Source organism: Cimex lectularius, unplaced genomic scaffold (assembly GCF_000648675.2).
Source record: "Cimex lectularius strain Harlan isolate CLEC.00 unplaced genomic scaffold, Clec_2.1 scaffold5, whole genome shotgun sequence".
Lineage (NCBI taxonomy): Eukaryota > Metazoa > Arthropoda > Insecta > Hemiptera > Cimicidae > Cimex > Cimex lectularius.
The window spans coordinates 3,021,374-3,035,254 of NW_019392993.1; the positions used below are offsets into that span (position 1 = coordinate 3,021,374).

General features: G+C 33.2%; 2 protein-coding genes across 7 annotated transcripts in view; one reads left to right on the top strand and one right to left on the bottom strand.

The window, feature by feature from the left end:
* Positions 1-13,881, top strand: part of LOC106666115 — a 53,353-nt gene that overhangs the window by 25,567 nt on the left and 13,905 nt on the right. For 5 of the 6 annotated variants that reach the window (XM_024229624.1, XM_024229628.1, XM_024229629.1 and 2 more), the window contains 2 exons: positions 5,989-6,035; positions 13,082-13,161. In XM_024229624.1, the coding sequence (XP_024085392.1) occupies positions 5,989-6,035; positions 13,082-13,161 (127 nt within the window). Of the gene's footprint in view, positions 1-2,891; positions 3,020-5,988; positions 6,036-13,081; positions 13,162-13,881 lie in introns of those variants that run through there. The other variant, XM_024229626.1, reaches the window with a different exon arrangement.
* On the bottom strand, positions 8,647-10,441 carry LOC106666118 (UPF0489 protein C5orf22 homolog). The gene is made up of 2 exons (XM_014393038.2): positions 10,298-10,441; positions 8,647-9,843 (listed from the first exon to the last, which is right to left on the bottom strand). Exon 2 carries the CDS (start codon positions 9,835-9,837, stop codon positions 8,719-8,721), a length of 1,119 nt encoding a protein of 372 aa, XP_014248524.1. The 5' UTR covers positions 9,838-9,843; positions 10,298-10,441; the 3' UTR covers positions 8,647-8,718.

Here is a 13,881-nt window from a genome sequence, read left to right on the forward strand (position 1 = left end):
ATTGCTGTTGACGATACATATTACATAAATGTTTATTATTATTTATCAGATATTATTTTTGAATATAATAACCATTTGTTGAATAAAACACTTGTTTATTTAAAACCATTGGGGCTTCATCATGATAAACACAAACGTACATTTTCTTAAAAGCCAATATACATTTGTGAATGCATTTTACAGTGGCGCTTTAAATTCAATGCCCATAAAACTTTTCCACGCTAAAAAATACATGCAGTTTCATTATACACAAAAGTATAATATTATATACAAGTACTATATACAATAAAACAGCCTTGAGTTACTCGATATCATGCTCAAGTGGTTCTCTATATGGAACAACATGCTGGACGGCGAAATTTATATACTATATATACGTCACATACTAAAATTATTCATATAGAAATGTTAATCGATAGTTATTCAGATATCGTGAGATCGACCGCACCTCACGATATCTGAATAACTATTATTCATATAGTTTATTAACTATTGGTTATCTTTTGTATTTATGATTTGTTGAATGAAATGTATAAACATATCGGTGCATCTTCTTAAAAGCCAATACGCTTTTGCGAATGCAGTTTATAATGAAGATTTCGATCCGGTCAGCACGCAATGCCCATGAAACTTTTACATTTATTTCCCTCTCCCCTCATTTTCCCGCAATACGCCACCGCGACAGATCTGAAGTTTTCCATCTTCGCCTGTTCAACTCTAGAGCTAGTTTGTTTTTGTTTTCGCTTTCGAGATGAAACGAACCAGGCCGTGTCGTGTGCCGGAAACTAGACCCAGGGGAAGTCTTAAGTACGTTTTTAGGAAGTAGAACCTAGTAGTGAATTAATAACAGGTTTCGTTGAATGTTGAGAAGAAACGAATCCTAGTAAATAAGCAAGGATAGTCAATTTTTAGACCAACAAACAAACAATAATTAGTTTTAAAAGTCTGTATTAAAAACGGTAAACTCTTTGTTGAAAAATAGTGCACAGGGATGGCCAGGTTCTCTCAAAACTTTTGTTTGATCTATACAGTAGATATATAGATAAACGTCTTTATTATTTACCTTTTTGTTTACAGAATATTGGTGGTTTTAAACTAATTATAAGGGTAAAGGAATACATTACAACTGGTTGTGCAAACCGTAGTGGGTGATCAATACAGTACATACTCTTAAAATTTCATTGGCTCACATTATTGAGTATTGTTTGAAGAATAATATTCAAAATTTATCAAAACTCACTGTACAATTGTTTTGTACATATATCAGACAATATTTTAAACTTATATTACCCATGACAAAAATATAGATTCGTTTAAACTCGGTATATTTTAATATGATGAAGAGGGTATTCGTGTTAATTAATAATAGGTAGATTGAACAGAAATAAGAGGGAGGGAGAGATATAACGTAAGTTAAGAAACATAAAAAGTAGATTGAACAGGATAAGAAAGAGAGAGAGAGCGAGAGCGATTGAACGTAAGTAAGAGGAAAGTAAGAGAAACATAAATAGATAGATGGAACAAAAGTCAGTATGTGCGTGCGTGCGTGTGTGTGTGTGTGTGTGTGTGTGTGTGTGTGAGAGAGAGAGAGAGAGAGAGAGAGAGAGAGAGAGAGAGAGAGAGAGATTGACAGACATAAATCGAGAGATTGAACGACAGTAAGAGAGGGTCATAGGGGAGAGATAGAGAGAGTAATAAGAAAGAAAGAGGGAGAGAAATAAATAGATAGATTGAACAGAAATGAGAGAGATTGACAGACATAAATCGAGATATTGAACGACAGTAAGAGAGTGTCATAGGGGAGAGATAGAGAGAGTAATAAGAAAGAAAGAGGGAGAGAAATAAATAGATAGATTGATTGAAAAGAATAAGAGTAAAGTAAGTAAAGAGTAAGTAAGAGAAACATGAATAGATAGATTGAACAAAAGTCAGAGGGAGAGAGATTGACAGACATAAATAAAGAGATTGAACGAAAGTAAGAGAAGGTGGAAGGGTTGGCGTGTTACAGAGGCGTGTGATATATAGATATATATTTTGGGACAGGGTGGTGGGTATGTCTTAAAAAATAGAAAAGGAGAAGGAAAGGGGAGTATGAAAGAAAGGGTAGGTTAGTGAGAGTAAATTGAAGGAAGAGAGAGTAACAAATAGTGGCCGATTCTGAGGTTCCTATGTTGAGATATAGATGGGTAGTTTGGAACAGGGTTGTGGGTATGACTTAAAAAATAAAAACGGAGAAGTAAACGGCGAATATCAAAGAAAGGGTAGATTAGTGAGAGAAAATTGAAGGAAGAGAGAGAGCAACAAATAGTGACCGATTCTGAGGTTCCAATTTGGTCTGCGGGGCCTATGGACGTGTTATTTGATGTTTCATATTTTGATTTAGGTCCAAAACAGCGAGAATAGACCGACCAAAACTATCGGAAACTGTAAAAAAACAGTTGTGAGACATGTTTATACGGATATAGAGGGAGATTTTGAAGAGCGATAGAGGGCAATTGAGGAAGTAGAGATAGTATTGTAGAGAGGAAGGAAGTCTGAGAAAAACAGTACAATAATGTATATCACCATGTGTGCCATGATAAAGGCACGAGCGGAACTCCAAGCCCTTAGTTGTAAATAGTCGCCTTTTTGTATTCGAACGGGTAATCCAGTCTTCTTATCTCTCACCTACTTTACTCGTTGTAAAGCATAACCGATTGACTAATTTGTATATTTTTTCAACTTCGTTGATAATTAAGGGCATGCGAGTTCTCGCTCCGCTACACGCCTCCGCCGTGACTAAATATTCCAATTTGGAGTGCGAAGGCCCATCGTCCCCATCCCTTGGTTGTATGGCGTATCCCCCTACCCTGTATTCTTCTTTAGTCCCAAATCAGATGGGAGTGAGGGTAGAAGCGCGCTTCCCTGTTCTAGTCAGCAGTCAGTCCCGTGCCATGTGTACGTTCCGGTGAGATTTAACAAGGGGCCAAGAGTTGAAGGAAGGGCAATTATGAATTACATCAACAAGCTTCTCCGGAAGGTCTGTTCTTGAAAATAACGCTAACCATCACAATCTTGTGTACTAATACGGCCAAAATATATATTTGAAAAGTACCGTTCACTTGCCATGAAGTTCAGCCCAATAATACAGTTGGGTAAACATAGTAGATAATGAAAAATAGTACTTTTTCAAAAATATTATTGACATTTTTAACTTTTGAACGTGATTTAAAACCATCATAAACTACGGAACTACATATGTAAAGGCAAAAAAAAATGTTTCGTTCCATTTAAAAGCACTGTAGTTTAATCATGTTTATATTATAGTAATAACATCCAGGAACAAGGAATGTTATTATATTTCCACAATAGGTCATTTTCGTCAACTATATTGGAACAAATCTTGAAAGGTAGTTAAAGGGAAACGATAAAGGTACATATATGAAAGGGGTTTAGTTATTAGTGTTTTACTGATTTCCAAGGGGAAAATTACGCTAATTTAATTTTTTATGAGTTTCTCTTCGAAATAATCCAATATAAAGCAAAAGTTGTCTCCATTCACTGAGAGTTTGTAGGAAACCTATCAACAAATGCTCGTAACTGTTTATGTTTGTTTCCAAGCTGTTAGTTCTAATAAACCCGTTTGATGATTGCTGTCCAGCCTTTCAAGCTTGAAATTATAAGCAGAAAAAGGGTATTATGCAAAGTCAGTGTAACCAGTGTGGTTTTATTCCTAATAAGGCAAAATTTTGTACTTTAATTATTTGCGATGCACATTCGAGAGGTCTATTGATACCTGGGTGTCTTGTTTGGATAGAACTTTAAAGAAAATTTTGCTCGTATTCTATTTATTAAAAATATAAATAAACTCCCAACTACTGTAGATATACATGTCAAAACAAAAGCTGGAGGTTTATGTTTTATGCTGTTCTTATTCGTTTAATTTTTTGATATAGAATGTAGGGGTTTTTTGTGCATCGTATCGGCTAACCTAGCTTTTTTTGTATCTTTCTGAGCTCATTTATCTGCAAAGTAAATAGAACGGGTAAATAGAAACTATGTTCGTAAATTGTGCAAGACGAAATCGGCCTGGTATTTTAGTCGAGGAGGGCTTCTAACTCCGCCAAATTTTACGTCATCTGTTGCTATCTTTATGTTTATTAATAGAGTCCCAACTATTGGAATGGGTGCAAACCAAATTATAGAATTGAACAATTTAACAAAATCCAGTCAATGGGATTATTGATATTTTCAACGATACAAATATTCAACGCTATTGAAATTTTTTGAAAAATGGTCAAGCACTCTAGCCCTGTTTTTTCCTCGTGCTTTATTAATTGAATGCTGTTTTATTATCTCGTCTATTCCTAGGATCGTGAAACATGCAAGATCGCTCGGGGAAGAACTTGATTTACACGGTTCACGCAAATGGTAAACAAAGGAAGCCATATAATGTTTGTAATGTTCATTTTGGGTTGGTTTTGTCAGTATTGAACTTTTCCACTTTTAGCCGATAAAATTTAAAAGCTCCTTGTATAAAACTAGTGAATTAAGTGAATTGTGTTGGCGTGTGAGTTAATTAAGTGACAATTGTTTCTTTCCTACGTTCACACTAAAGCAATTTAACCATTAAATCTATGATCTCTTAACCAGATTCCAAAAGGCAAAAAAACATTTGAACAGGCACCAGGTTTTATGTATCAATACACTTAACTAGATTCCAAGGCTAACATCCAAAACTTTGTACTCGTATTTTCAATTATTTACTGTTAAAACCTTGGGCCAAAGAAAATGTTACGAAGAGAAGTAGAAACGTCAATAATATGCTTGTTTGTTTCATATTATGCGCGGCTAAGAATAACATTTGTAAGCGAGTAGTTTCAACAAGCTGGTTTATCTTTTGTCTATTGTGTTTAGCCTCGCTAGTGAAACGAAAATAAACGGCTGTAAAGAATAAATAATAAATTATCAACAATCTTGAGTATAGAGGCTTCTTTTCAAACGGGTTCGATTTAAGTAAAACAGCTAGGGTGGAAAACATCCCACATGGTTCATCCCGGAAACCAAACCGACTAATTGATGGGAATGCATTGCTCACTAATTTATTATTAATTAAACCATATGCAAAAGAGACCCCGTGCAAATTGTAATAAAACAGACCTGCCTTCGGTTCTCCAATCTCTGCTTTTAAACATTAACTTCTAGGACTTCCTGATTCTCTGGGTGATGGCGATTTTTTGATGGTGACTTCCATGTACAAAGATTTGGTAGACGTTGCCAAAGGTCAAAGAATTACCTGACACAGATCACACAGTTTAATATAATTAATTATACATTAAATCCAACAATTGCCAAGGATTGGCTTCATCCCTAATCGTTTTTTAAATATATAATCACTGATCTAAATCGGGGGAGTATCTCAGAGTTGTGTTTGTAGCCCTCTTCTTTGTCTATTTTACGTTAGCTATCTTTCTTTATTTTGCGTAAACCAAAACGAATTATGCTGAAGATTTCATGGGAAGTTGAATCGTCTTCCAATTAATAGCATAGTTGGGTAAAATAACAAATGAATTTAAAAAATCCCCGTCGGCCAGTTTCACCTAACAACTGAAGGTTAGGTGGTCATAGAAGTGACCTACCTACTCCCGTCTTTTGAAACCGCTTATTTTTATGAAAAACTCTGCCTGGCAGTACGCATAATTTTCTGGGTGGCGGTCCACTTCATCTGAGCATCTCGGAAGTAAAAAAAGTTATGCATGTGGCTCACACTTTTTCATCCGAATTATTGTTTCCAAAATTTGAAGTTCCATTGCCAACTGCTGGCAGTTCCGGTAGAATCAAACTCAGTTTTATCTACGACTTGTTTGTTTGTCAGGCTTACTCATGAGTGTATTTAGAAATACGTAAATTATTACTAAGATGTTTGTTTAATGCATGTTTGTCAAAGCTTAATTAGGTATTTATTTCTAATGGTTTGTTTGTCAAAAATTAATTTAATTTTTTTTTTAGAGCGGTGGCGGGGAGAAGGTGAAACCAGAAGCAATACTTGGAGAAACGTAAGTTTTATTGTAAACAGTTTATAACAATAAATAAGTCCTGTCAAACAGTAGGGGTAGTTCAACTACGCGTTGCGTGTCCCCGACGATTTATAACAACAATATGCGAGGAAAATCGCCGTGTAAATCCATCTTCGTCTTGTTTTTAATCATATTTCCCTTATAAAGTTTTTATATCGCGGCTTATTCATGAATAATTATGATGGGAAGTGGATTAGGTTCGTGGAACGTTAGCCTTTGGCAGAATAAGTTTTTTTTTAACAACTTAAAAGATCATGGACTAGCTTTCTAATTTTGGTCGTCAGTTTAACTTTACATTAAGAATAAAAATAAACGAGTCCGAATTTTACGTTTTGAGCCTATTCATAACGTATTGTAAAAAGGAAGAGGAACGTTAGTTAAGTGAGTCAGGCCTCTCTAGGTAGATTTTTTCAATGAGTCAGCGCTCATTTCCCTCCCTGTTCTCAGTATAGGACCTAGAAACAAGTGCTCAGTTTGCTTAAAGAACTCTCAGATATGCACATGTTTCCAAAAAACGAGATAAATAAGAAAAGTATCATCGACGAGGGGGAAGACTTTCCAATTGGACGACTGCCATCTGGTATGTATTGAGACTAGTTAAGTAAATGTATGGTAGAGAGAAAATTTTCAAAATTAAATAAAATGTACAATTACGACATGAAATATTTTCTTTAGCTTAAATAACTTCATTTTATAACAACCAAATACGTTTTCTATGTTTCATGTGCATTTGTAAATAAAATAATTTCTATAAAAGTAAATCTCTTTGGCCTTAAGCCATAAACAAATGACTGGTTAAAAATTATGTTTTCTTCCTGAATTCTTCTTCTTCTCTTGTTTCTGGGACCATGCAGTCAGTCTCCATTTCTAAGAATGGGTGTCTGATTTAATTTAGATCACAGTGTTCTTGTATATCAAAAGCCGTATCATCTCACTCTCCAGACGTGCAAAGTAAAAGTTTTAGCGATGAAGGTGATTTTTTATTGGTGAGTTTCAGCACTGGAAATGACACTTTCACACATGTGTACAAGCAGTTTTGAAAACTAAATCCGTAAGTTTAAGGTTTCAGGAAAGGCTGGGTAATGTAATAATTGTAAGGACAATAAGTGCTAAACATAGAGGGATTCATAACTTCATCTGTTTTTCACCACCATTTTGAAAAAATACATTTCTTGTGTATTGATCTTATAAGTTAGGTATTTATGGATGAAGCTTATAAGTATATTTATAAAAAAATTTTTAACAAGGGTTCGCAACAGCAGAGGTTATATCAACACTCGGGGTGCCAGTGTTTTTGAAAAAAAGCCCATTTGTAAGTATCTCAGGTTGTCAGGTTCGAATGCAGAGCTACTGGATTCGAACCCGGGACCTTTATCTTACAGTGATGAGCGCCGTGTCAACGCCTAAACCGTTGTGGCCACTGATGTCCCCATGTATACTTATTATTATTTATACTTATTTTATGCTTATTACTTACTTAGAAGTATACTTATTCAATTTTAACTGGAATTCAACTGAATCACTTATTCACAATCCATGCAAATAATAATATTTATTTTTGCCTTTTTAAGCCACCCCTCAAAAATACCGTTACAGTTTTTTAAAAAGAAATTTAGAAGAATTTTTTTAAAATCAAAGCATGCCTACATAGAAGAGAATTGTATCATTTTATTAAAAAAATCATAGTAATAAAAATTAAATTAGGCAGGTATATAGATAGTTTGTTGAAATTTTTTGAGACCAAAAACAGAATTGTTGAATTGAATTATATATTGATTTCTTATTTAGAATATGAATACTATTGAATACAAAGTATGGTTTTCTAATTTTATTTTGAGTTGTAATATGAGTTTCAAAACACATTATCCAGCTTGATGATAGATAGGTACTTACATTTTTCAATAATTTTATAGAATTACAATTTCATTTTTTTTATCTATGGGTTTTATACCAAATTCAGTGTGAAACATTAAATTATTCACTAGGCTTAACTTATAACTTCTAAGATTTATAGTCTAATATTAAACCAGTTTTTATTAAGTTGTAGTCATGTTCAATGATCAATTTCATGAGGTCTTATCGTAAATAAGGGCAGTATCAACTACAAAACAAAAAGCTGTCAACTTTAATAAAATATTAAATGTCATTTTTATGTATAATAAGGAGAGAATGAGTTCTAAAACTATACCATTTGGGACCCCTCAAGTTTAAGGATTACATGCAAAATACCAAATCATTTCACTTAAGTAAGCAGTCATATGTAGACTTCATAATAGCTTTGATAAATTAATTTCTCTGTTTGGCTTGTATAAATGTAAGATTGAAGCGGATAAGTGTTATGTAGCATATCAATTAATTTTATACAACCCTCCAGGGTTTGCCAATTTTTTATTTTATTTTTTTTTTATTCAAAACATATTTACAAATTACAGCATATTCAATTTAAATTTTAATAGATACAACAGTTTTTGTTTTCATATTAAATTATTATTTATTTTTTAGGCACAATGATTTTCAGTTTATTTAAAAAATAAAACAAATACCAGTATTTTTATATAGATAAGATTGTTTCAAGGTAAAGGAATTAAAATAACGTTGAATCAGTCATTTATTAGTTATTATTTAGGAACACATCCAAAGCACAATTTAACAGCCATTGTATTCAATCATCCAGGTAGGCCTCATCCACCTTAACATCTTTGAACTTTTCTTTTAACATATTTATAACCTTTTCTTGAATCCATTCTACATCTTCTGCAGGGCAATAGTCGTCTTCAGTCGACCGGGATATTGTGACAATGCCAGGTGGAAATTCGAGTTCATCAAGTACTTTTTTGAACACATCCATAAGATGTTCGAGTTCTTCCTTGGTCGAAACATGATGTGGGATGTCGGTACTGTCCCATGTGCATCCAGCATCGTGGACTATCTCCCAATCGACCTCTTTATAAACAGAGAGTACCTTCTTTGCTATTTCCTGAACTTTTGGCCACCTTTCGGATGATGGTACAGGCTCTGCGTATATCCCAGATTCTGCTATGTGTTCCCAAAGCCTCTGCAGATCTGACAATTGCTCCTTGCGTTTTTTAACACATTCAACTATGACATTTGTCTCCTTTGATGTGGGAACTTCAAAGAAATAAAGTTCTTTAAGGCACTCATATAAGTTCGCATTGTTGTAAAGGTCTCGAAACGGATTCCTTGTGCTGAAATAGTCTAAATCTATGTCTAGAATGTAACTGTCTGTGGGTGTTATGTTTTTTGTGAATGTGTAATTTTCTTCTTCGTTAACAATGGACTTTCCAACTGTTTGTACTTGAAAATCAATTTGATGTGTTTTTACAAGTTCTTCCTCTGGGCTGAAAATCCCCTCTGCCACAAAGTAATCGAGTTTGCTTGTGACACCGATTTCACCAGCTTTATTTTTTCCAACTTTGAAATCGTACTGACCGTCTGGGATCTGCGTCGCCCACGGAGGTTTCGCCCAAACAACAGAATTAAAATGCCCAGCGTACAGCCCAGGCATTATCCAGCTTTCTATGCTCAGGTGAGGGAACAAGGTGTCTTTGGTCCACACGACATCCGCCTGCATCGACTTCGGGACGAGGAGGTCAGGGTGCGAATCAAAATGTACGAGCAGATTCCCATTTACAGGGAGTTTTTTCGATCCGATGAGCCTGTATATGAACGGGATTACCTCATGGTGATCCTCCACCACCACTATTTGGAGAGGCCGGTCTCTTTCTCTTTTTGCGATCTTTATTGGTCTTTCCTCAGTCATGAATATCTAAAAGTACATCATGAATCAAATTGTAAAATACAATTCTATTAGTAGTGAGGAATGGTTCTGCTAAAACAAAATATATTCGGTTGATTATTATCGCTCCAACAAAATAGAAAATTAAAAAAACTAGAAAAGCAGTTTGTTAGGCCATGTGTCATTTGGATTCTTTATTAAAAGTCAGTAATATTTTTACAATTTACTTTTTGCTGTGAAGTAATAAAAGGTTGATAGTTTTATAATTAATATTGGAATGGATGGACAAGTTGGTCCATTTAAATAAAGTAATATGTAGGAAAGGAAGCGTGCCTGATCAACATAGACCTAACATTCCTAAGAGAAAAATTCAATAAAACCATTTTGTCCATCGCCAAATCACTCCTCGTTAAACATCAATATTTACATTTTAAAATTAAACGCAATAAGGATTCAATTAATTAGTTTTAATATATAAACATACTTGGTGATTGTGTGTTGGAGTCAAGTTTAGAATTCGGACCTCGTGACTGTACCCGCCTCTCCTTCAAGGTTGAACTTGGTACTTGGCTTAAACCATTTTTACATTGATGTCCGTTTGCAACCTACTTGGCAACGGGCAGGAGGGTCGAGAGTCGATTCGTTCCACAATCGATCCTTTAGACTCTAAAGAGACAATTTTAGAACTATCCGATCTCTCTAAACTCTAAAGAGACAGAACTGTCACCGTGAGAAGAACGGGTTTATCATAAGAAGAAAATCTACCTTGAAAAAAACTCCAAAATCGCAAACTGCACCACTCGACGTCATTCTTAGCTTATTATCACACTAAATAATATTATTTTAATTCTACTTAAAAAAATCCAATTAAAATGAAATTCTCAGTAGAAAAGAGAACAAACTCTCGTGACTGGTTCCCAGGACACAGAAGGGCATAAAAAATTAGCAATTGCTTAATGATTAAATTAAAAATTGATTTGGATAACACCACACGATTTTTTTTTAAGTCTTCAGGCATACAGCAATAGTTCTAATTACTTTAAAATTAAATAAGCACTTACAGATATATAAGTAAACGACACACAAATATTCACTGAAAGAAAAATCCAAACACTCAAAATTTGCTGTTTATTTCAAACTATGTTATATTATTTTCAACATACTTATTTCAATTTAAACCAAATTAAACGAGATCAGAAATTCATGTTTGAATAAAAAAATTATTGGTTTATATTAGGAAATTTTTTTTTTTTGTTAATAAAAAAGTAAATACAGTTCTTATTTACGTTTATTCATACGTTTCAGGAATTCACTCATCATCAGTATCTTGTATTAATTTTTAAGGGCGTTTTAACGGCTAAGGTCATTTCACGCCCTAATATGTAAACTTTCTATCTTAGGTTTGCTTTATCCCTTCTGAGTGCTATAAAGCTCTGGCTCCAAACATTCACTCATAAACTAATCTATCCTATTGCCATCCAAAGCTTTAATTTATCCTTTTAAAATACTTAACTTGGAAGGCCAAATGTATGCATAAAACCCATTTTAAATTAATATAATAATAACAAAGTGGGAAATTTATGGACCAACAAACAACTGAGTGTCATCGCCGCATTTTAAATTATAAAATTTATTACTGTTCTTTAATTATAATTTTGAATTTTTGTTCCATAATTTAAACATTTTCCATAGTCTTGTATGGCCATTAATAATAATAATGGAGTCAGACTAGCATAATATAGGTGCATCTTTCTGTCATCATCATCTTTCTATTCTTCCATTCGTATACTATAAATAGACTTACTGTTAATTTACTTAACAATAATAACAAAGCAAAACACAATAACACTTTCTTTTTATTGTTTATTTAATTTAATTAATTTATTTATTATTTATTTATTTATTTATTTATTTTTTTTTGAGAGAGAGAGAGAGAGATATTTTCTTATTTAAATTGCGATTTTGACCATTGTAGTTTATTACCTCGCTATTTGTACTTTCTTTTGTTTCATTTTTCTGCTCCGGAGCCTCAAAAATTCCTGAAACGCCCTCTACTTTTTTAATAAAAAAAAGCCACATGGAAATATTTTCTAACATAAACTAAAAAATTTAAATTAAATAAATTAGTCTTAAAAATTCCATGTTTAAAATAAAGCCCCATTCAAAATTATTTAATTATTTCAATATTAATTATTCTTTAGGTAATAATAAGAAAAGAATAATTAATATGGTCAATTATGACCGCTAAACTTAGATGGATTATATGTAATTATGACGGTTTGAAAGAATCACCTAAACATTATAAAAATCATTTAATGATAGAGTAAAATTACCGTTTTTTTTTTCTTTTTGTTAAACCTAGTTTTGCTTTAGTAATGTTTATACCTCTTCTGGCCTCGTCGAGGGCCTTAAGTCTCCTAAGCATCGAGTAAATAAGTGACCAGTTGTCTTGTGAAACAGAATCCCATTCTTCAACAAGAGCAGTATGGAGCTGTTCAGCTCTTGTTGGAGGCAGCGAACGATGTCCAACCAACCTGTCTCTTTATTATCTCATAAGTGTTATGTAGGATACATGTCAGGAGAACGTGCTGGCCAATACAAAAAAACCTTAACAAATCCACTCACTTTAAAATTACGCTCTCAGAAACAAAAATCCTTTTGTACAAATACTTATTTACACGTCTAGTCTTTACCAATTCTCCATACTTCAGGGTAGACCATTTTTGACTGTTTGCATTCCTTCCTTTCTCATGCTATTCTCATCTATTGATTTTTTAAAATTATTATTGGATGCATTTAAATACTCTGAAGTAAAGAAGAGTCTGAATAGGACGATGTTACTGAACCCAGTATGAGTTGGCGCTATTTGCAATCATATGACGTCAGAAAAACATTACAAAGATGCTGGCCCAATATTAATAATAATAATAAAATATAGAGTTTGTTTTGCTTCATCTGAGAATAAGTCATATCTGTCTTTAATTGGACCACTAACAATTTTTGTATTTAAATTCAAAACAGTCATAAAAAATTCCTCGTCATAAAAAAGTTGTATAGTGCATTAGGTAATTGTTAAATTACTTTTTTTGTGTATTTCAGACTGGTTTGAATGAAAAAGTTGTTCCCATATACATGATACGCTGACATCCTCGTCAATTTATCAACAACTCTCAATAGTTTAAATTTGTACATGAATGTTTATTTTGATGTTTGGTTACTTTGTATTAGATTTTGTATATTAGTTCAATTAATTTATTTATTTGTGCAGTTTTACCCATCCAGTTGAAGAAGACCAGCAATCAACAAACAGTGCTGCCTCATCCCCAAGCAAATCCCACACCGACGTTGGTAAGTTAAATTTGTATGTTGAAAATCAGTATGGGTATTCAAATAGTACAAAAATGTACCAGAACGGCATTGTTGCATTGTGGCAAATTAACTAAACACTGCTTTTTGGGTACATTTGATTTTCTCTTGCAAGAACTAACATGGTGGTTGGACTTTTATCACTAAGTCGCAATAATTTACAAGCACAAATTGTGAATCTTTATTAAACATATAAATAACAGCCTGTCAAGTAATGAACATTGTGCACCAGGATTACTGTAGAATAATAGTAAGAGTAAGATAAACCAGTTTTTAAATATCTCCTTTTTTATGTTTTCTTGTAATTTTTTTTGTGGTGCTTTGGTTTTTCACAAAGGCAAAACAGTTCCATGGCATCTGCTTTGGCCATTGTACCTTCCTCTGCTTTTAAATACATCCAAATAAATTTAATTTTTAAATCATGAACTAGTTTTTTCTTATACTGTTATAGTTTTTATTATAATTGATCCAACAGTATGTATTATTTTATATTTTTAACATACTTGTGTTGCAATCTGCAAGATTTTTTTTGTTCTGTTAGTACTGAAGTTCCAACTCAGTAATCTTAAGATTTTTTTCCCACAATGTGACTTTTACACATACTTTTATATTTCGCTTATTTTTTTAATACTTTTCTTCTCAGATTTTCTAAACGAAAGATAGACGCTTTCATTTCAATGTGTCGTACATTTCAGAAAATCA